We start from the raw sequence: 21,546 nt of genomic DNA on the forward strand, positions 1-21,546 counted from the left end.
TAAAAAATGTACTAATGTGTTTTTTCTTTTGTAAAGTTGAATGCAGGTTATGCCCATCAAGAAATACTCAATTCAATATTGCTCAAACACTATCGTTACCTGCAATCCTACTTTATTATTATTAGGTAATCTGCGGGTTAAGGTAGGTTTTTGGATGGACACAACTAGTAAATAAATATTTTGTGACTCCTAACAAAACACAAAATCTAGTATCCTACTCTACGTCAGGTCCCTCTTCATCTCTGAGTACTTTCTTCCTCCCTTCATCCCGTCCAAACTTCCTATCCTGTTCCTTCCCTTTCCTCGTTTGATTTACATTCTCCCCTCTATTGCAGTCTTCAACATCCCACTGCCAGTCAATGTCCCCTTCACCACTTTTCCTGCCTCCATAGGATTGCTCCCAACAAACCCCTCTCTTCGCCCACCATACCAAGTGCTTCCTCATTTGTTTTCTTCTCTGTCCATTTCACCTTCTCCATTCTTCTCCAACACCACATTTCAAAAGCCTCCAGTCTACGTCTATCCTCCTGCTTCAATGACCACGTTTCCGCGCCGTACATAGCTACGCTCCATAGCAAAGTTTTTACGAGTCTTTTCTTAATATCCTTACTCAACGTCCCTCTCATCAACTCCCTCCTCCTTGTGAAAGCCTCTTTGCCTGGCGCAATTCTCCTTACGTCCCTACTACTTTGACCGCGTTGGTCCAAAACACTACCGAGATACGTAAACTGTTCTACCTGCTCTAGTTTTTGCCCTCCTATTTTAATGTTTAGCTTAGCCTTTTTTTCTAGAAAATCGCATAACCTTTGTTAAATTAATATAGATTCTCATCCCATACCTGTCGTACTGAATTTCCAATTCGCTCAGCAATGCCTGCAACCCCTGTGCAGTCTTTATCTCGTCAATCGTAGCGCAGCGTGGCTGCGGCATCTGGTGTGTTGTTTTTGGCCAAATATTCGCGCACAAGCAACGATTCGTGACTAGGGGTGTTGTCATGGTGCAAAAGCCAATTTTTGTTCTTGCATAAATCCGGGCGTTTGTGGCGGATTGCTTCGCGCGAATTGCGCAATTTTGCCGGTTTTCTCACAAAATATTTGTCCTAGTTAACAATGGTGTACTAAGCGTTTAAATTAAACGCCCCACAGTAAGCCTCATGCCAGACGCAAAGCCAAAAGGTAAAAATGTGAGTCGTTGAAACATTTAATTATATGGTAAAATATGAATATTATCTATGGAAGTTTGATGTGGTAAAGAAGGTGAATTAGTAATAAATATTCCAGCCAAGAAGCCGAAAATATAAAACACACTCAAAATGTAAAGATAAAAGAAATCATTGAAGATATTTGCTTAAATTGCTCTGTTATGTAGACTGCAGTCTATAGCGTGTGGCCTTTAAACGTCGCTCGAGTTATCTTAAGTGCTTGTCCAAAACATTGTTTGGTGTTTTCGTCTTAGGCTGCACATGCACATAACCATTTCTCTAAACAGTGATCAAATGACACCAGGCATAACATAAAATTGAATTTAAGAGGGCAGGGTCTGCAAGGACTGGTCAGCAGGGTTGGCAGTGCAAGGGGCGTGAAACCAGGTCATCCAAAGATAGTGAATTCCTTTAATTCTTTGTAGGTTCATCTCAACCAGAACATTATTGAGAAGTGTCCCTCAAGTCTTCTGAAATGAACGTAAAGCCGACATATTATGGATACACATATTTATTTGACCCTCCCATGAACTGCAACCTTGTGGTGGATAATCTTGTGCGTTCTGATAACCCCTAAAGCTGTGCTGTCTGGAACAATGATTTCTCTCCTGGTTGAGTCATCCATGCCAGACAGGTCGAAGTGTAGGAGCCAGTTGACAGGTCCGAGCAGCGTATGATCCTCATTGAGGTAGCTGCAGGAACATCTGACCGCAGTGGCGCGACCATTTGAGCGATGGTATCATATGAAAACACTCTTGAGGGAGGCAACGGTACACCTCAATTATGTATCCCAAAGCTGTTAAGATGCACAACGTACTCATATTGAGTCCTGGCAGCTGAAGAACGGGACAAATCAGCCGTGTGTCGTGCCCAGGCAGCGGGAAGTAGTACGGAAGAGGACCAAACCAGTTAGGATTGGGGCTTAGAATTTCAGGACGATGTTGAGAAAAGGGAAATTAGAAAATATGAAGCGAAAGGTGGAGAGAGGGAGTATAGCTATTTTGTGGCTGTGCGATGTGAGATGGAAGGATAGCGGGGATTACTGGAATGATAATTAAAGAGTAATGATATATGTACAGCGGAGGGGAAGAGAGCCAGCGAGGGATTGCAGTAGTTTTTAACAAAAGGGAGGAAGTAGTGGAGTAAACCTAGAAAAAACAACTCATAGAATTCAAGAAGTTCTCTCGGGTTTCCCACCGGGTCAGGTTGCAGTACACCGACGTTTCGAAGGCTGACTCTGCCATCGTCTTCAGGGTGAAGACGTTGGCAGAGCTCATAGAACTCATAAAATCTTATTTGTGGAAGTACGGGCTGGTAAAAGCTGAAAAAACGAAATTGGTCATTGTTCGGGTCTACATTCCACCGAGCCTATTGCTCACAACATTGGAAAGTCAGCCCGATAGGTAAGAAATGAGAATCGATGTAAACAAATCAAAGGTTCCTTGGTTTTTGAGAAAGGGAGAAGTCAAATATTAAAATTGTAGTTCATAAACTGGAGCAGGGGGAATAGGTTACCTATCTCGGAGGTGTTCTTAACCAAAATGGTCAAAGTAGTAGGTATATTAGACGGATAATGGCGTTAGACCAAGAAGCTTTCACAGAGAGAAGGGATTTGATGACAAGCACGTTGAGAAAAGGCCCAACAAAAATTTGATACGGAGATTGGTTTCATACAGCGAAGAAACATGGTCATTGAAGCCGTATGATAGGCATAGATTGAAAAAAAAATTGAAAAGCGCAAAGACAAATGAATAGAGTTGAAAGGAGAATATACTGAAATTAGGGAGAATGAATGTCTACCAGTTACAGCAAAGATAATTTGTAAAAAAAGAGGCACCGAGAGACACAGTCATGGGTCAAGTTATTGATTAATGCATGTAATGGTGAACAGGGATTGCAGGGAAGTAATCAGATTATTTGAAAAAAGGGGGGTTAATTTAGAATGGAGCATAGCTGTTTGATGTGGAGAAACTCATTGTCACACCAATATTCTTAAACGAGCTCCATTTAAATGAGAATGGTGAAGATGATGCTCTTCGCCAGTTCCTCTGTGTACTTTCAAAAACGAAATCCCTCCAATAGCCCTAACATCGCCAAAACCCTCTGACTCTCCTTAGCTAGCTCGTGTACCACCTACTTAATGCTCAATGCTCTACCTAATAGGGCTCCTCTAAAATGCTGGGATACCTGTATTCATGAAAAACCACGAACTGGACTACCCACGGAATTTTCTGGTCCCCCTATAAATAAAATGGTTTTGTCAAATTCCACTCGACCGGATATTGAGGGATCTGGGTTCGAATCCCAGTCAAGGCGAATGATTTTTACACTCTGAAATTGTTGCATTGAAGATGCACATTAGCGGATGACTCCGTTAAAAGTTACTGTTGCGGCATCTCCCGCAGTTTCTTTGGAATTTGTCAAAGTGAAAACACCATAAGTGTTTAAAGTTGGCTTTAACCTCGTGGACTGTGGCGCCTTGTGCACGACTACGAATGCCTGTGACATTGTATGTACGGTATTTCGTCACAACATCTTGTTCCTTTAAAAACCCCAAAATTTCAGGATTTAAGAGGACGCCTCGGTAGCTTAAGTGGCTAAAGCACTCGACCGGATATTTACGGATCTGGGTTCGAATCCCAGTCAAGGCGAATGATTTTTACACTCTGAAATTGTTGCATTGAAAATGGTTTTGTAATTATACATTTAGATAGGCCCCCTAAATGACCAGAAGTTTAGAAGGTAAGGATGGGGAATTTTCCGGCATTGAAAATAAAGTGAATCCATATTCTTTCTTCTCACGATATCAGTAAAGCGTTAAATATTTTTAAAGTCGGTGTTTGCGCATATCACCAAGTTCTAAAAATATTTAAAAAAGTGTTCAAACTCGCGCTTCAGCATGGTATTTCGCCGTTGTTTAGCCAAAAGATGGTAGGAAAAGATCCACCATTAAAACATCCCTTAAAATTATATGGCTGCGTAGATTTTCGCGGCGGTGGCTTGAAGAATTCTGCATGTCCGGGTTTTCACCGCGTTGTTGTTTGAAGCCGACAACAGTTTCGCCGAAGTTTCATCCGGCGTATTCAGGTCGAAGACGCCGGATGAAACGAACTGCCATCTTCGACCTGAAGACGCCGGATGAAACTTCGGCGAAACTGTTGTCGGCTTCAAACAACAACGCGGTGAAAACCCGGACATGCAGAATTCTTCATCCCTTAAAATTACTTTGAGGACGAGATGGTTTCCGAACCCGGAAAATCATTAGAATGCATCGCTAGAGCATTGACCTCAGAGCTTCGAGAAGAGTGTAAGGCAAGGAAGAACATATTAAATAACCCAAACAATGTGCAGGTTCCTCTCTCCGCTAGCCCTAGCACCGCCACCACCATCCGTCTCTTTCGCTCTTCCCTTTCAGCCAAAGCCTTCCCATTCCTCCTCCACAACAGAAGGGTACAGAAACTTACAACGCAGGAGAACAATAACCGTCTCTACGTAAGTCTTTATTAATGTCGCAATATATGTCACAGCACCTCGGAGGTTATTATTCAACATTTAATAATCCCGCGCTTGAGAATAATGTGAGAAAACTTCTTAACCAAATATATCTGTTGAATGTCATCACAAAACAAATTGCCTCGTGCAAAACTAGGTACCATAAGCTGTAAATCGAGAATATGCTGCTACATTGAGAAGCAAACCACGTTATAAAGGTTTCATTTATCATCAAAAACTACATACAAATTAATGTTGCATTAAATGAAAATTTTTGGGAAGTAATTTCCAACGTTGTTTATTTAATTTCGTTGACATTGTTTGAAAGTGTGCTGAAATATGAACGACTCTGAACGCTTATTGTTCATGAACGAGTCAATGAAAATGAACGGCACAGTAGTCAATGTTACGAACGCCGCCGACGGCGATTTTTAGGACTAGTTGTATTATCAGTTGTTTCTGAATTGTTGGTAAATCGATTTATGAATGAGACAACTGTGGACGTAATGGAGCAAAGAAAGTACAATTTGCTGGTCGACTTTGTTTTTTACATTGTTTGTAAAGATTGTTACCATGATTGATAGAAGATATAGAAGTGCCAACAGTTGTATTTGCATCTATTACATTTTTCTAATTTGATTTTTGTGAATGTGAAGTTTTTTTTGGAGAAAACAGGTGTTAGTACTATTTACAGGAAATAATTCCTTTTTTATGATAAACATCTGTGTTTATTTGGAATTTGTTATGAACATTCAGAAATAATTAAAAGTGTTTGTTACAGTGGTTAAATGATTTGTGGTATTATACTTCGTATGCATTTGCCTCCCAAAAACGTACTAAAATTCATCTAGGTTCAACATGACATCAGATAAGTTAAGACAAGTTTTTGAGGGACAGCTCAATAAATACACCAATGTAATGAAAGGATGGCAATACAGGTTTTTTATACTTGATCCTGAAACTGGTCTGCTACAATACTATTTGGTAAGCTTAGTCGTCACTTTTAGTAAGCTTAGTCACTTTTCGTGGTAAATGTGGCGGAATCAGTCATTTATGCCTGTGTTGTTATTTTAAGCATGCACTTAAATCCTTAAGTTTTGACGGTTTTCCATTTTCATCAGGCTTAACACGTTTTGTTTTATCGTTAATGCATGAGAATATTTTTTGTCGATCAGGCACAACTTCCTGCTAAGATTAGATTAACAGCCATAATTCACCGCTCATTGGTTATTGATCCTTGCCTTTAAAATTTTAGGTATTTAAAATTCATTTTGTATAAGGTATGCGTGGCTTTGTGTTATCTGTACTAAGCAAAAAACATTTCTGGAACTTAGTTCCTTGGAAAATTAAAGTATTTGGACGTAAGTGACCAATTCTCTTGGCCAATATTGACCAAAGCAGCATTTTAGGAGATAGTCTTTCGCTTTCCTTGTATTTCCGGGATATGAGTAAAGACGAGAATAAGCACAACTTCATTGGTTAAAATTTCCACACGCACTATGTTGAAATAAGCACCAATAATTTTACTCTGCTCACTGCACCTATAGTTTTCAGATTTATAAGACTATATGCCCCTTTTTGAATAACAGGGGGCAGAAAAAAGAAATTTCATTTGCATTCATCTGTCTTTGTCATTTAAAAGAAATTCATACATCATTGTTCGTTAGCGTCGTGTTATTTATAAGGATTAAATTTACCTTACTTCATAGTTTTCGTGAGGACGCTGTTTAGAATATGCTCATTTTTCAGAATAAGAAAATTGTGGCAAATGACAATGCTGTATGATTTATTGTAACTGATAATGGCCAATAAATGTGACTTGAGTTTTCTTGGGATTATATTTGCTATTATCGATACTTTATCCGTAGAATGAAACAGAAAACAGGCAAAGACCTAGAGGGACTGTGCATTTGGCAGGAGCTGTAATATCGCCCAGCGATGAAGACTCTAGCTCTTTTGCCGTGAATTCTGCCACAGGTGAAATGTATAAACTAAGAGCCACTGATGCTCGTGAAAGACAAGAGTGGGTGAATCGTCTTCGTGCCGTGGCGGAGATGCATACTTTGGCTATTGCCAGAGTAAGTGTAAATATTTATTATCTTAAAAATTCAATAATCTAGACAGTCTCTTCATAATACCATAACCGTAGATTACATATTGAGATTTTGCATGGTAACAATTTTTCCTTATGCAAGGTCCTCTTTTGATGGTCACATCTGTAATCTTAGGTATTGCATGGCATTGGAAGGTTAAGATTATTAGATGACTGGAATGGCAGGTTGCTCAAAATTAAATGTTGTGGAATGAGTTGAGCCTAATACTGTGCTTCATAGGTGAATGTGCTGTCCATGGCCAGTGTGAACAGTCAGCTCTCTTTATATTTTCTCCCTAATGATGGCAACATTGTTAGCCGTTATATCAATGCCTACTAGAGTTTTGCTACCATATTGGTTCTCCAATTCCCCCTTATCTCTTAAAGAAATAGAGTATTTCCTTATTTAATGACTTTCTTCCACATTATTGACATGCAGATTGTACATTTCTTCAGTAATTTAACTTCAGTCCATAATCCTCTATTTGTAGGATATCAATTTTGCAAGTAGACTCAAGTGCAATCCATTTTTGTTAATTTGAAAACAGGAGAAAATCAATCCCAAAAATTAATTTAGGAAACGTAAAAATGATGTATGAAAATAAATTTATTTCTTTTTGAAGTAATCAATGAAATACTATCCCCAATGAAAATGTGTCGAAAGAAGCAACAACTTTCATTGGCCCTTAAATAAAAGCTACATCAGTTTTCTTGCATTAAAATTGGAGGACATAATTTGTGAACTATAAAAGCCCAATGCTGTACCACCATTCTGGCAAATTCCAAAGAAACTGTGGGAGATGCCGCAGCAGTAACTTTAATGGAGTCATCCACGGAACATTTCAATGCAACAATTTCAGAGTGTAAAAATCATTTGCCTGCATTATGATTGTGTTTCATTTAAAAGAAATTCATATATAATTGTTTGTTAGCGAGTGAATCTTAATTGATTGACACCCATCCTCAGTTCACTCTTTTCCAATACTGCTTTTCATTAATTTTCTCACCTTTGTATATATTTCTTTTTCTTTCAGAGTAATCCGCCTTTACCTCCACGGGAATACCATTCTACACAACAGAGCTATTCTTCAGCATTGCAGGGATCAAGAGTCACATGTACCCTTGCTGTTTTAGATGCTTTCAGCAAAGTTAGAGAGCAGCTGTTTCTTGCTGAGCAGAATAGTTACTCTTTATCCAAAGCTATTGAAAGCCTGCCTTCAACAGGTACTTACATATTATTTTGATGCATGTATCGACCTTCGGGTTGAAAGTGGTGGTTGGTATCATAATGTAGGCTATATCTAATCAGCACTATAGTTGGCTTTATAATGATAAAGTAGTCTCCTGTGAAAGTTTAATTTTCATTTGAAATTCTGGAAAATAATTGAAAGGGTGGATTCAAATAAATTCAAATGAAGAAGTCGAACTAGGGAAAAAAGAAGGTGTTGGAAGAAATTTGAAGATTGCAGGAGAAGTGTATGGCAGAAATTTGAAGCAATATTATCTTGAACAGTGTGATAGAAGGGAGAATGTTTGGTAGAGGAGGTAGAGAAAGAAAAGAAATATGTTTTGTGGACTACATGTATGGTACAAAGTAAGTAGATCTGAATAGTGAGTTAGTGTATTAGATGTTATATGATAAATTTCTTAATGGACTCGAGCATTGTAGAATTGTTCTTGAGGCCAATCTGAAGCCTGAATCTTACCGGTACGCCTCTGGAAAAATAATTTGAAAAGCATTGTGCATGCATAAAGAGCTTAATTGTTAGTTCAATAAAAATTTGTGCATCAGGGGAAGGGAAAATTCCTTTCTATGTGCCTCCTGTGCTTTCGCAAGATGATCTGGCCTACACAATATCACAAAGCTTAAGGTAAGATTGTTGAAGTTTGGAGCCAGCCCCCCGGACAATAGCCAAACTTTCTCTGCGCCATGTTATCATTTCCCATTCTCTTCCCTTATATAGGCAATGTAAGATTTTGTGGGACCCTGGGTGACATAAGAGAGTAGTCCCTTTGAGAGGGGCAGAAAGTAGGGAGAAAATTTCCAATTAAAAAAAAATCTTAATAGCAAGCCAATTCCTCTGTAATCCAAACTCAGTAACTGATCTATAATTCCTCTGTAACTGAACCAATTCAGAAAAAGTGATTTACACACTATTTCTAAGTACTTCGCACCATGATTTTATTTATTACTTCAAACATTTCAGATCAATGCACTAATTTGACATAATTTTTCTCACACCTGATAAATTGCTGTCTCTTCTGAAGGGGACCTCAGTTCACCACAATTTCAGAGTAGTCCAATAATTCGGACATGTGATTTGGGGTAGGAAGCGTTGCTAATGCTGACTGATGTTTTTGCGTCATTGTGCTGCATAGATGTTTAATGAATTTATGGCTAGAGAAAGATCTCCCTACTGATGGAAGTAATACAGAAATGGTTGAAACTATTCTCAATAAGAAGGCAAGAGTTTCATTGCACAAATGAGCCTTTATTGATCATGATAATATGATCCCTTGATGTCCTCAATATTCTCAAGAGTTTCCCAGCGACATATGGAAGACAGGCTCTGGCTATTCGCTTTACTTTCTCTTAAGAATTTTCTTGGGGCCTGATGGTTTTCTTTGTTGGACTTGTTTGGTTGGTCTTCACCAAAGAACCTTTTCAGGGCCAGAAGGATATCTTTGTAATGATATCCATTATGGTGGACTATCATCTTCAAGCACTGAATGCAAACTTCCTGAGTCAGTCAAGAACCAGACTTAATGAACGAGGGTGGATGGGACTATTATCTGTTGGGAGGGGTGGTGGTGATGCCATCCTTTCAAAGAGAGGTCTGTGGGTGATGCCTTCTGATACAGTGTCCCAGGGTTTTCTCTTTCTTGTAGTGGATCAGAATTCTGAACAAGGGTAGGCTATGGTGTTGATCCATCTCAAGGCTGAACCAGATGTTCTGGTGCTGGTGATTCGTGTTATCGAGGAATTTTTGCAGTTTTTGGTTTGTGAAGTTGAATGATGGTGTCATTCACATTGTGGTAAAACTGTTAAGGGTCCTCTGGCTTTATGAGCTCACCCCTCTCACCAACCATTGCCAACTTGCAAGATGATGATTTGCGTAATGGTGGACATAAAATTTATGCAGAATGTTATAGACATATCTACTGTTTAATTTATTCTAAAATGCATGAACAATTTTCCTGGCAGGCTTTCACTCAGTCAGAAAAAGTTTGGTGTTATGTTGTAATCTGTATTCGATGGCTGGATGTATTTACAAAAAACTTGGTTAACTATCAGATATTTACATACTTATGTGCTTTTATTTTGAGATTTTTGTCTAAAAATTGAATAAGCCAATTGAAGATATGACTGATGAAAAGAATTGGAAGACTGATAGACTTGATTGCGACTAAGTGAAGGAACTTGGCCGCAATTTTTGCATAATGCAAGAAGATTACTGCAGTGAGTCCTCAACATTTTCGAAAGGGCTGTTTTTCATTCGCTGCCACCACTTCTGTCTGTTATTGCCTGTAAATTAAATCCAGTAGGATAAAATGAATGCTGAGGGAACAAAAGAAATATCAGGTTCTGTGACTTGGAAAAAATCTTGTTTGGCTGAATCCTGCTGCAACTATGACACTTATTACTTGTGTAAGTCCTTGGGATAAAATAGAAAAGCAAATTAGTTTCAGTAGGTTTTTTTATTTTTCAATATCTCCTTTTAGTTTAGTGCAATTTTCCCGGCATTTCTCAGACTTTTTTTAGCATCCAAAAAAATAGACATTCAAAGTTCATCTAAAAAGGCATCTGCAATGGTGATGAGCCCCTTTTTCGACGTGAATCATTTTCCATCAAGCTATTTCTCCTATGAATAACTGATTGAAGCACTTTTCCACTTGATAAAATTTAAAGATGTAATACATCGAAACCCAGTCGTAAAATAAAAAATTTTATCAAGTGGAAAAGTGCTTCAATCAGTTATTCATTATGTTTGACTTCCACCCCATCACCCCTGAAACTACTCAATCTATTTCTTCAAGTTCCGTGAACCATGAACTGTCAGTCCTGATGATGTTACAGTGTAACGAAACTAGGTGACGAATAAAGTTTATTTTGTAGAAAGCAAAGATATTATTTTTCCTAAGTTAATATGAGGGTGGTTACAGAAGTACACGACCGAGCATAGAAAACACAAACATTTTGGAAAAAAATTCATTTATTTTTCAACTTAATCCCATTTCAGCTCTATACAATTTTCCTATGGATTTTCAATAAGTTCAATACCCTTTTTATAATAAGACCTGTCTTGCTACTCAAAATAGCCATGAACTGCCAGCATCACTTCTTCATGGTTGCAAAATCTTTGACCACTCAGCCATTTTTTCAAGTTTGCGAACAGAAAATAATTCAAGGCGACAAAATCTGGCAAAAATAGGGTGCGTGAACATCCCGAAGTCTCCGGTTTAGTTCATTAATGTGACTTATTATCTTAAAATGGTGATATCTGTTTTTACCACTATTTTTCATTCTTCATGTAGGAAGTAGCATTTTGGCTAAAAGTGGACATTGAATTGGGCTCTTCAAAGTGACCATCATTTAGTGTTGCTACGAGGGTAATCCCAGGAGTACCCTACCCAACAAAGAATACACAAAAATTTTGGAAAAAAAATGGATTTATGTTTCAACGTAATCTCCCTTAAGCTCTATGCACTTTTCCCAGCAATGTTCAGTAATTTCGATGCACTTTTTATAATAAGAATGTCTTGCTCCTCAAAATGGCCATGAACTGCCAACATCACTTCTTCATGGTTGGTAAATCTTTGACCACTAATACATTTTTTCAACTTTGCAAACAGAAAATAATCCAAGGGGACTAAATCTGGTGAATAGGGTGCATGAGGTAGCAATAAAAACTTTGATTCATGAACATTGGCCATTGCAATAATGGATTTGTGAGCTGGTGCATTGTCTTGATGAAACAACACATTCTTCTTAGCCAAATGCTGCTGCTTTTGCTTGATTTTTTTTTGATTTTTTTTGATAGTTTTTCCTTTTTCAAGATAGTCAATGAAAATTATCCCTTGCGTCTCCCGAAAAAACCGACGCTTGCAGGTGAAGCAGTGTTCACCTTCTTTGATGCCGGTTTTCCATTTTGAATCCATTGTTTTGATTGTACGTTTGTCTCGAGTGTTAAGCAATGGACCCATTTTTTATCCATAGTTATGGAACTGTGCCAAAATTCTGCTTTTTCGCTGTGAAACTTTGCTAAACACTTAATGGAAACATCTTCACGACACTGGTTTTGCTTGAGTGTGAACCCATCTTGCGTGCAGCTTTCTCGTGTTTAAATTTTCAGTTAACATGCAATGTACTGCACTTTTGGAAATGCCTACTATGTCTGCTAGTTCGCGCACTTTCAGTCTACGATCATCCAGTATCACTTTTTGGATTTTCTTCACCATTTCTGGAGTTGTCATCTCATTTGGTGGACCAATGCAATGCTCGTCTTGACAGCTCGTATGGCCTCGTTTTACCTCTGCTACCCAATATTTTACTGTTGTAAACAAAGGAGCAAGATTCACCCAGAGTAGAATCCAGTTCAGCTTTTATATCGGTTGGGCTGAGGCCTTTGAAATAAAAGTATTGTATCACATAACGATGACCAATTTTCTCCTTTTTCACAAATTCACTGAAAATGTTCACTATTGATGGCTGCCAAACAAATACTAAACAACGTAGCATCTTCCGAATTTGAAACATATGCTTTATAGATTGCATCCTTTGTAATACGGTGGCATTGTTCAAACAACTACCGCCATCTCTAGGTCAGGCCGGGTACTTATGGGACCACCCTCGTAAATAAAGTCTCTGAGGGCCACATATGGTGGATGTTGTAATAATTTGAACAAAATTTCCATAATGTTTGCTATTAGAATTCTGCAGGTGTGCACTAGTGCATTGTCTTTTTTCTTTGCCAAATTATTTTTTCTTGATTTCTGTGCTCAAACAGTACAATAATGATGTATAATATTTATTATGTGTCCTTTTTGCTAGTAATCAATGGAGGTGATTCTGCGTGCATCCCAAAAAACAGTGGCCATCACCTTGTCGGTCAATATCACTGTCTTCTAGCCAGATCACCTTTGGGAACCCACTGTTTCAACTGCTTCTTTTGTCTAGTAGAGTAGTGGTGTGAACATGTTTTATCCATAGTTATGTATTTATCCTGGAACTTGTAAGGATGGCAATGGAGAAGAGCCTAACCAGCCTCCGAAATGACCATACAATTGCGTTTATTCTCCAACGAGAGCAAGTACCGCATCCATCTTGCTGGGATATTTTTCACACCCAATTTCTTTTGTAAAATTTAAAACATTGTACCTTGTGATTAGCCAGTGGCCTGATCAATTTTGGGAACTTTGATTTGTCAATCACTCAAAACCATATTTTGGATATTGTCAATCATTTCTTAGGGAGTTACTTCCACCAGACTTCCTGAATGATGCTCTTATAACTGTGGAACCAATATATGCGTTTTGCCCTTCCCATTAAATAAATGCATAAATAAATTTTTTGTGGATGTATGGCCAAATTTAAACTTCATTTACTTAATTTTGAACATTTGAAAATGCAGAAGCAGATATGCCATGAACTTCATCCAACTCCACTTTGATCTCTTGCTGGGTTAATGCTTTTAGATGGAGGTGTTTGATTACTAACCTAGTTTTTCAATTATTCTAAATAAACAAAAGTTTGTTACTTCAGTCAACTCTGAAAATGAAAGCACATGATGGGGCACAGCTGAAACTGTAGCAGCAGTCTAGTGAGAGATGAGACAACTAAAAGCATACCTGTTCTATTATTACCATATCTTGGATTTTCTAAGGAGTTATTGAACGACCAACTTACATTATTCATTTACTGAATGAGATCACTTGTTAAGGCATTTTTATTGACATGAAGATCACATCTCTCCAGAAATTTATTTCCTTATCCACGTAAAGAGTGTTTTCTGGTGGGTTGCTGAATTGCACTATTGAAGTTGCTTTTCCTAGTGAGCAATTATAAATTATCATTAGCATGGTTATTTGTGCTTACATTGTGAATGTATCTGAAAGTTCACTTTTGCTCATTCTAAGCTGAAATCCTAAGAATGAAGAAAATAATTTTGGGTTATTTTAACACATTTTCAATTAAAGACATAATTTTTTTAATCCTCTTCCTTGATAAATGAACAGCCTCTTTATGAGTGAAGTGAATGATAGGATCATCCAGCAATCAGTGTGGGGACAATGAAATAATATATATTATCAGAATAAGAGAATTAGTAGTTCCGGTAATGTGAGGTAATGCCAGTCTGGGGATCTTAAAATTATGTTCATCTATGCTGTTCATAAAGAATGTATGCCAATCTTAACAACTGTATAAAACTAGTCATAAATTATACAAAGAACATTTAATCAGGTGATCATTTCTTTGGAGAAATTGAGCTTTTGTCACTTCTGTAACAGTCAGTGGTGTGATACCGATTCCTTACCAGAACTATTGGGACTGAGAATCAAAGCTGAATGCTGTTTTACACTCGACTTATTTCAGTTACTGAAGTCAAGATGTTCAATATATGTTGAAAACTAGGTGCTAAGTTTTGCATGAACCCTTTTGCATCAGTAGTTGCTGTTGGGGAAGGCAACTGGCAGCTGAGGTCATCTGCATCATTAGGGATGGATGGGAATTGAGGAAGGGTGAAGAGAAACCTGGCATCGGCATTAGTCTATTCTAAATAAAAAGTGCCGAGTGATCCGGCATACTCGCTTTAAGCGCTCTACACAAAGCACCTCAATTAGGGATCAAGATACCCCTGACAAAAATTGCCATCTCCAGGTTTCGAACCCTGGACCTCTGGGTGGCATTAGCCACTGCACCATCCGCATCCCTAATCGTGTTGCCTGATTGAACTCTCCTTTTGACTCTTTAGTATGTGAACACAGTTCATTTTGATTTAGTTGATGACTGTGTTTGAACTTAAATTCAAGTAAGCATTTCGTAGTTGTCATGTCAGATTCCATTCATAGTTTCAACGAAACAGCTGTCATATTAGGGACATTGCTAATTGCCAAATGATTACAATTTAAGACAAAAAAAGAGAAATTTGGGGGAGGAATTGGAATTATCTTTTGTAGTAAATAAAAAATATATTTCAACAAAATAAAGATTGATTCCAGTGTAATAGTCAGAATTGTCTAGAAATGGCCATGCTCATCTGTGATTGGTATTTGAATTAAAGAATCGGAGACAACATTGGAGTATAACACTTCTGTTTTGAGTGCTGAAAGTTGAATTCAACTTATTTATCAAACATGATTCCCCATTTTAAATTATATGATTTTAAGTAGCCTGATTCCAGTGCTGAAGTAAGCAGAATGTGAAATGGGCTTAAGAGGCAAATTGCACCGGAACAGGAAAAAAATTGGAACTGGCCCCTTAATAGTTCTTACCTATCCGTTCTTGGAAACACCTATGATCCAGTGTGGTAATATACTGCTTATACATATTTCTCAGTGATATTTTATTTTTTTGTATGCTAAATAAACCATAAACACAGTAATCAACCCAAAGGTTGGTTTGGTTGGTGGTGGTAGAGTTCACCCAGTACTAAGCCCTATAAGGTGTGTGAATAATTCACACATCAGGTTAGGGGGGCCAGTTCCCTTCCCTGTGCCGGTTATGGTTTCTGAGGAAGATCTGGTACCCGAAAAGTCACATAGCTTGGGTGGAGCTGTAGGTGCCCAGAGAGGCTTGCCCAGGAATCAAACCTGGGCCCTCCGGTCAGTAGTCCAACGCCTGGACTACCGCGACCCACCTGCTAAATATTTAAGGCCTATTTTTTTTTGTACTTAGGAACCAGTACAAGTACGGATCATGACCTTCTCATTCTGAAGGCCACCTCAGCTGCCACGCTCACATGCTTGAGCCGTTGCCTTGCAATTTTACAACAACAGCAGTTGGCGCCTATCACCACTCATTCAGCAAATGTTCCACTGTCACTTCGAAGTGTTCCGTCAGTGGCTGTAAAAAAAGCTTCTCAGAGCACTGTTGGTAAAATGTAAGGTTTTACTTCATCTCTGTAAGTTATTGAAGCTCTTCAAAGTTCTTCTTCTATCATTGGTATCAGTTTTCATTTTGGATGATCACTCAATTTTTTCTATGCATAAAATTTTCATTGATATTCTCAGAATTTTCGTGATATTTAGCTATAACTTTCTCTCCATGACTAACCTACTCAGGAATTTCATCCTATCATTGGAGCTTATATGTAACTCACTTATCTGATTTTAGCTTCAGTGAATCATTTTAATTGATATCCATTATGCCAACATACATTTGAAATATGAGGTAAAGTGTTCAGAAAGTTTTGTGTAGTTCCAGCTTTCATATCATTTTGTGATTAATTTGTAAGTATTCCTTCATTTTTATTACCTGCCGTTCATTCTTGGCTAAAGAATACCAAGTAGTGTTAATAATAGAAAATTGTATTTAAATTATTTTGCCCGCAGACATAAAACGTAGGGGTTATTGAGCATAGATGTGATATAACAAATATTTATTAGGTTGTTATTTATTAGCTCCTTGGTGCTCCTTGTGCTATCTCTCAAAGCAATATGAATTTCCTTAATAATTAGTAATTTAAAATTAGATTCCAAGTGTGTATCAATTTTACTTCTAGATTTGGAGTGTTACATTTTATTCATATGCTGTATAAACATAGTACCGTATTTTCCCATCAATAACGCACACCTAGAACTTTGTAGTTACCATGAATTTGTATAGATACCATGTGCCCAGGGCTTCATAGTTATCTTGAGCGTGTTTAGATGCCGCGCATCTGTATATACATATGTGCGTAAAAATTATATGTAGTGTGTGTAAAAATACGCCTATATCGGATGTATGTGTAAAAATACTTGTATGCTTGGATTTTTTCAATTTTCATTGCATAATGTACGTCATCATTTTTTCGATCGTCTGGACCTTTTTGTATAGATAACGCGTGCATTATCGAAGGGAAAATATGGTAATTGGCTTAAATTTAGGTGGAAAATGGGGCTTGGTCAAGGTGTGGTGCGAGTTGTCATTTAGTATTGTACGAACCAGGAAGGATCCAACAGTTACAAACTCTGTTTGAATGGCTGCAATGCCTTTTTTGCATGAATAGTAGAAGCAGAGAAAAGTTACTGATGGCTGCTTTCTTTCTGCTGATAAAAAGTTAGCACATGGCCATTTACAGTGAAAGCTCTATTTTACATGGTTAAAGGAACCACCATGCATATTTAAAATTTCAAGGAAGTTGTAAATATTGGTATAGCTGACCTGATATGTATCAGCCAATGTTTTTACTCCTAGTATCTTGGTATCAGTTGTTCCTGCGTTCTAGGAAAAATTGGCATTTATGCTTTCAAGGAATTAGTTTAGTTTTCACTAGTTTTACATTCTGAGTATCCATTGTATTAGTCATTTTTTAGGTTAGGGCTCCATTAGACAATGTTTTGATGGTGTATTGCATTCAAATAAGGAAGGATTGCATAGAGTGACAGGTGGAGGTATATATATACTTAGACTGGGTCTGAAGAATATGTTTGAATTAAATCAACAATTAAAGCAACAATTTCCAAGTGTAAAAGTCATTTGCCTTGACCGGGATTCAAACCCGGATCCCTTGATATCCGGCTGAGTTCTTAATCCAATTAAGCTACTGAGGCATCCTCTTACACTTCGAAATTGTATTATGTAATGAGCTAATAAGAGTATTTTAAGGGGTACTCCTCATTGGTATTAGCCCATCCTAGCAAATTGCAGCAAGGGGTCCACAATTAAATGTCATATCTGATGGATTGTCTTCTCCCCTGGTATTGCTCTCTGTATAGCAACCCAAAGAGGGATTGAGATACCACGAAAAACGCTACCACAACCAGTATTCAAATCTGGTCTCTCTGAGTGGAAAGCCAGCACACCCCTAAAAATTGCTTTGCCTCTCCCACTGCTAGATGACGCCCACCCATGTGGTGTTCAACCCGTAGTTGCCAGGATTCATCATCATGTTTCGCCTATCGTGATAGCTTGGGTAAAAAACTGAGGTGGCTTCCTATTGCTTTCCTCAATAATACTTTTAACCTATTGCCATCATTTAATTGACAAACCAAATGGCATGACCACTTGCAAGTTGCATCAAAGGATGGGTTTAGATCCCTTTGCAGCCACCTCACTAATGGAGAGAAATTTCATGCACTACCATTTTGTTTTGCTCTTACTCTTTCACCTATCTAGAATGGGTGACTCCACTAGGAGCAATCTAGCCCATCCACTGAATCTAGATTGTATTCCAAGGGGATAGAGTAAGACCTGTTGTGCACAATACGAGCTAATGCAGTAGGTACTAATTAACGAGAACAAAATTAGAAATAATGCCACAGAAAAATATAAATCTTAATATACACACTTTATACATGTAGCAAGGACTTTCTTCATCGACTGTTTTTGAGATAGTAGAGAAATTCATTCGGGTGACATTCTTCGATAGTTACGAAACCGCACATAATATTCTTGTTAAATATTTGGGATTTCTCTCAATATTTTCAAGCAGACCCATACAGGTCCATTTACTTAGTAGATTAAATGCTTATATCTAAAATAGCTTCACTGTTTTGGTGACTTGCACTCAAAAATGACTATGGAAACCTTGAAAATGAGCAAGAAAATTACTAGAGATTAAAAGCCTTTGTGAGCCCAAATGAAATTTGTCTCCTCAATGGTCTTGGGGGCAGGCAAAAATAAGGGAATATATGGGTCAAACCTAACGGGCGCAAATTTATTGCATCTCATCTCTTCCAATATGATTTATATGAGCAATTAAAGTCTAAATATAATTCATCTCACCAAACTTTTCTCAGATTCGTAAGGCCAATAACTCCAGATTTCAAGCACTACGATAATGTACAGTCATTGAATGATATTCATGATGAAAAGGCATGTGAAATTTATAGTGGAGAGTTAAATTTTATTTCAATCTTTAAATTGAAGAAACTGGTACCATATGCCTGAAAATATAATAATTTTTTTTCTGAGAGGTTTCATTTTCTTTTAGACTTTTATCCACTCTTTGTTTTTCTATGAATATTTAAATGCAACTATTTATTTGTTGATGAATTTATGAATTGTGGGAATAATGTTAATAAATTTAATGATTAATTCTAAGTTTGATTAAACACGGCATAGAAAATGCTTCATCGCTACATCAGTAAATTTTAATTTTATCTATTTGTAAATGACAATGCCCTCCCCACAGAAATAATTGAGTTTTCCTGAATTGGTTCACTCATTGAATTAATGAATTAACATGAATTTTCTCATTTTGTGACTATGCTTGATTTAGCCATATCCAGCAATGGCATATTACTAGGTGGCGTTTATTACTTTTTCACTTCCTGGAAAATATAAGGTTTCTGGTAAAGCATCTTATTGACCTGAAGGGAGTGTCTACCTTACATTTGTTATACTTATTTAGAATTTGGTTTGAACAAACAGTGAGCACCGACTTTAGGTCCAGATGTAAAATAGTATGTGAAGTGTGTTCAGTGTGAGTACAAACAGACTTTTATGACATCTAAAACAATTAAGTCTGAGTCGAGTCCCGGTTTTTATTTCTTATGAAAGTGGAATCAATGAAAGGCTTGTTACAGATATATACACACCTTTTTAGTTGAGACATGTATGAGCTCTCTGGACAATAGCATTTCATCAAAAAGTACATGCAAGCAGTTAATAAAAGATTCACGCGGAAAAAATGTTAAATGCCTAAATCGTAGCTGTGTTTATTTTACCTTGTTTATATCACATGTTTAATTTTGGATGATCTGGAGAATGACAGAGAGGTCCATTACACTCTATGCTTGTTTATTTATGCTGCCCAGACACTACTTGGCAGCTGATTCCATGATTTCACCTTCCATTTTTTCTCTATCAATATCCTTACTAATATATTTTCTGAAAATCAGTATGATGGTTGTTTGTTTGTCTTCTACTCACCCAAATTGAGTTGAAATTTGCTGCAGGCATAATCTCGGCTATGATCTCAATGGATATGAATTGTTACCTTCAGTGCATTTGCCCATAGCTGGATTGAATCCATGAGCTGTGAATGTCATTTAGTGTTTTATATTTTGAATGTATGAGGTTCCATGGAGTTGCTGATAATTTTCTCTGGTTTCTAAAATCCGAAGTTTAGGCCATTTTTATGTTGATAGTCAAAACTGATGGGACTTTTTTATTTTTTTTTATAGTGATTACCCCATTTCCACTCCTTCCGATTAGTAGTATGTTTCAGATGTTCTAAAAAGCTGAATTATGCATATGTACAAGAAGTAAAAATATCATTACTTGGGTAAACAGGAATGTAACACCTAATATTGGTATAGTAGTTACACCTTGTCATGGGTGAAGGGAAAAAAGGGAGTGAGGTAAAGGAGTATGTAATGGAAGGGAATGTTGGCATTACAAAATGAGGCATGATGAACAAAATGAAACATGAAAAGCAAGCTGAAAATATCAGTTAGAGATAGGAGGAAGTTGATAGAGAGTTACAAGTTCAATTATAACAAATCCATTTGTTGGAGATTGTTTTACGGAAATAAGAAAGAGAAAGCTTGGAGGGATGCAGGTTTTTAGAGAACTGAGCATAATACTAAGGCAAGGAAGCAATTAGGCACTTGGAAACAAGTTTATGAAAGGAATTCATTGAGAAAATTTTCATTGAAGAGGCACTAACAATGTCTTATATTTTAACATTTGTGATGGTCATGAATGAGTTAAGGAAAAATGATACCAGCTATTATAGAGCTATTGTTCTTTGTTAAATGAGGACTTTTTTATTTCTTTGCTCAGTCAGTGAAATAATGATGTATATTACTCTCCATGTATCATTTGTTCTTTTTGAAATTCTTAGATGTTAAATTTTTACTATGTTTCTCTTAGTGCTTAAGGTACAGAGTGAATGGGAAGAGGAGCATTGCAATGATTTTTGTCTGAAGCCCAGTGTTTACTGTTTTATGTTAACATATAATACAAAGAAAATTGAATTGTTGCATTAAAAATTTAGCAGTTACATTTATATCAATTTATATTCATCGTAGAATCCAGGAAATTCGTCATCACTGGGTCAAAATGCCTTTCAGCTGCATTATTTATGTGTTCTGTAGCATAATTTTTACAAATTTAAGTTTAAATGTAATACTTTATGATAATATTCTCTCTGTAGATCCCAGAAGGTTATTACCATTGTAACTTTTTATGTGGTGCTTAGTTTCTCTTATTTTGATATTATCAAAATTTGTATTAAGAGCAACAGTTTTCTATGCCTTTATGAAACTATTGTTCTAATTGAGGGTAAATGCCTGTAGACTTAGAGTTTATTGGGAGAGATACAATGTTTGTATGCATTAGTGGAAGGGCAAAATCCCCGTTAGCCCAATGCACATTGAGGTTCATGGCAGCACCACATGTGAGATATAACTTAACGCACTGCAGTTTATACATTTACAATTTATCTGTAGGAAGTACTTCCAATGAAATATTAAAACTCTCTTGATTACTATTGACCCCAAACAGTGATATTATCAACAACTGTAATAACAACAAGCATTTTCTATGCCTGATGCAGGAAAAGATAGGCGGTAAGTTTTTTTCTCGTGAATTGGCTCGCGCCGATAAATA

The 21,546-nt window shown here is 37.2% G+C and overlaps 1 protein-coding gene across 3 annotated transcripts in view; it reads left to right on the plus strand.

Annotated features, from left to right (window-relative positions):
• The first annotated feature begins 5,159 nt into the window (after positions 1-5,159).
• LOC139687014 (oxysterol-binding protein-related protein 11-like) overlaps positions 5,160-21,546 on the plus strand; it is a 53,280-nt gene continuing 36,893 nt past the window's right edge. For 2 of the 3 annotated variants that reach the window (XM_071584101.1, XM_071584103.1), the window contains exons 1-5: positions 5,160-5,370; positions 5,545-5,677; positions 6,562-6,771; positions 7,820-8,009; positions 15,682-15,886. In XM_071584101.1, coding sequence (XP_071440202.1) covers positions 5,552-5,677; positions 6,562-6,771; positions 7,820-8,009; positions 15,682-15,886 — 731 coding nt within the window. In that variant the 5' untranslated portion in view covers positions 5,160-5,370; positions 5,545-5,551. The other variant, XM_071584102.1, reaches the window with a different exon arrangement.

This window comes from Hetaerina americana, unplaced genomic scaffold (assembly GCF_022747635.1).
Source record: "Hetaerina americana unplaced genomic scaffold, ioHetAmer1.1.p SCAF_16, whole genome shotgun sequence".
NCBI lineage: Eukaryota > Metazoa > Arthropoda > Insecta > Odonata > Calopterygidae > Hetaerina > Hetaerina americana.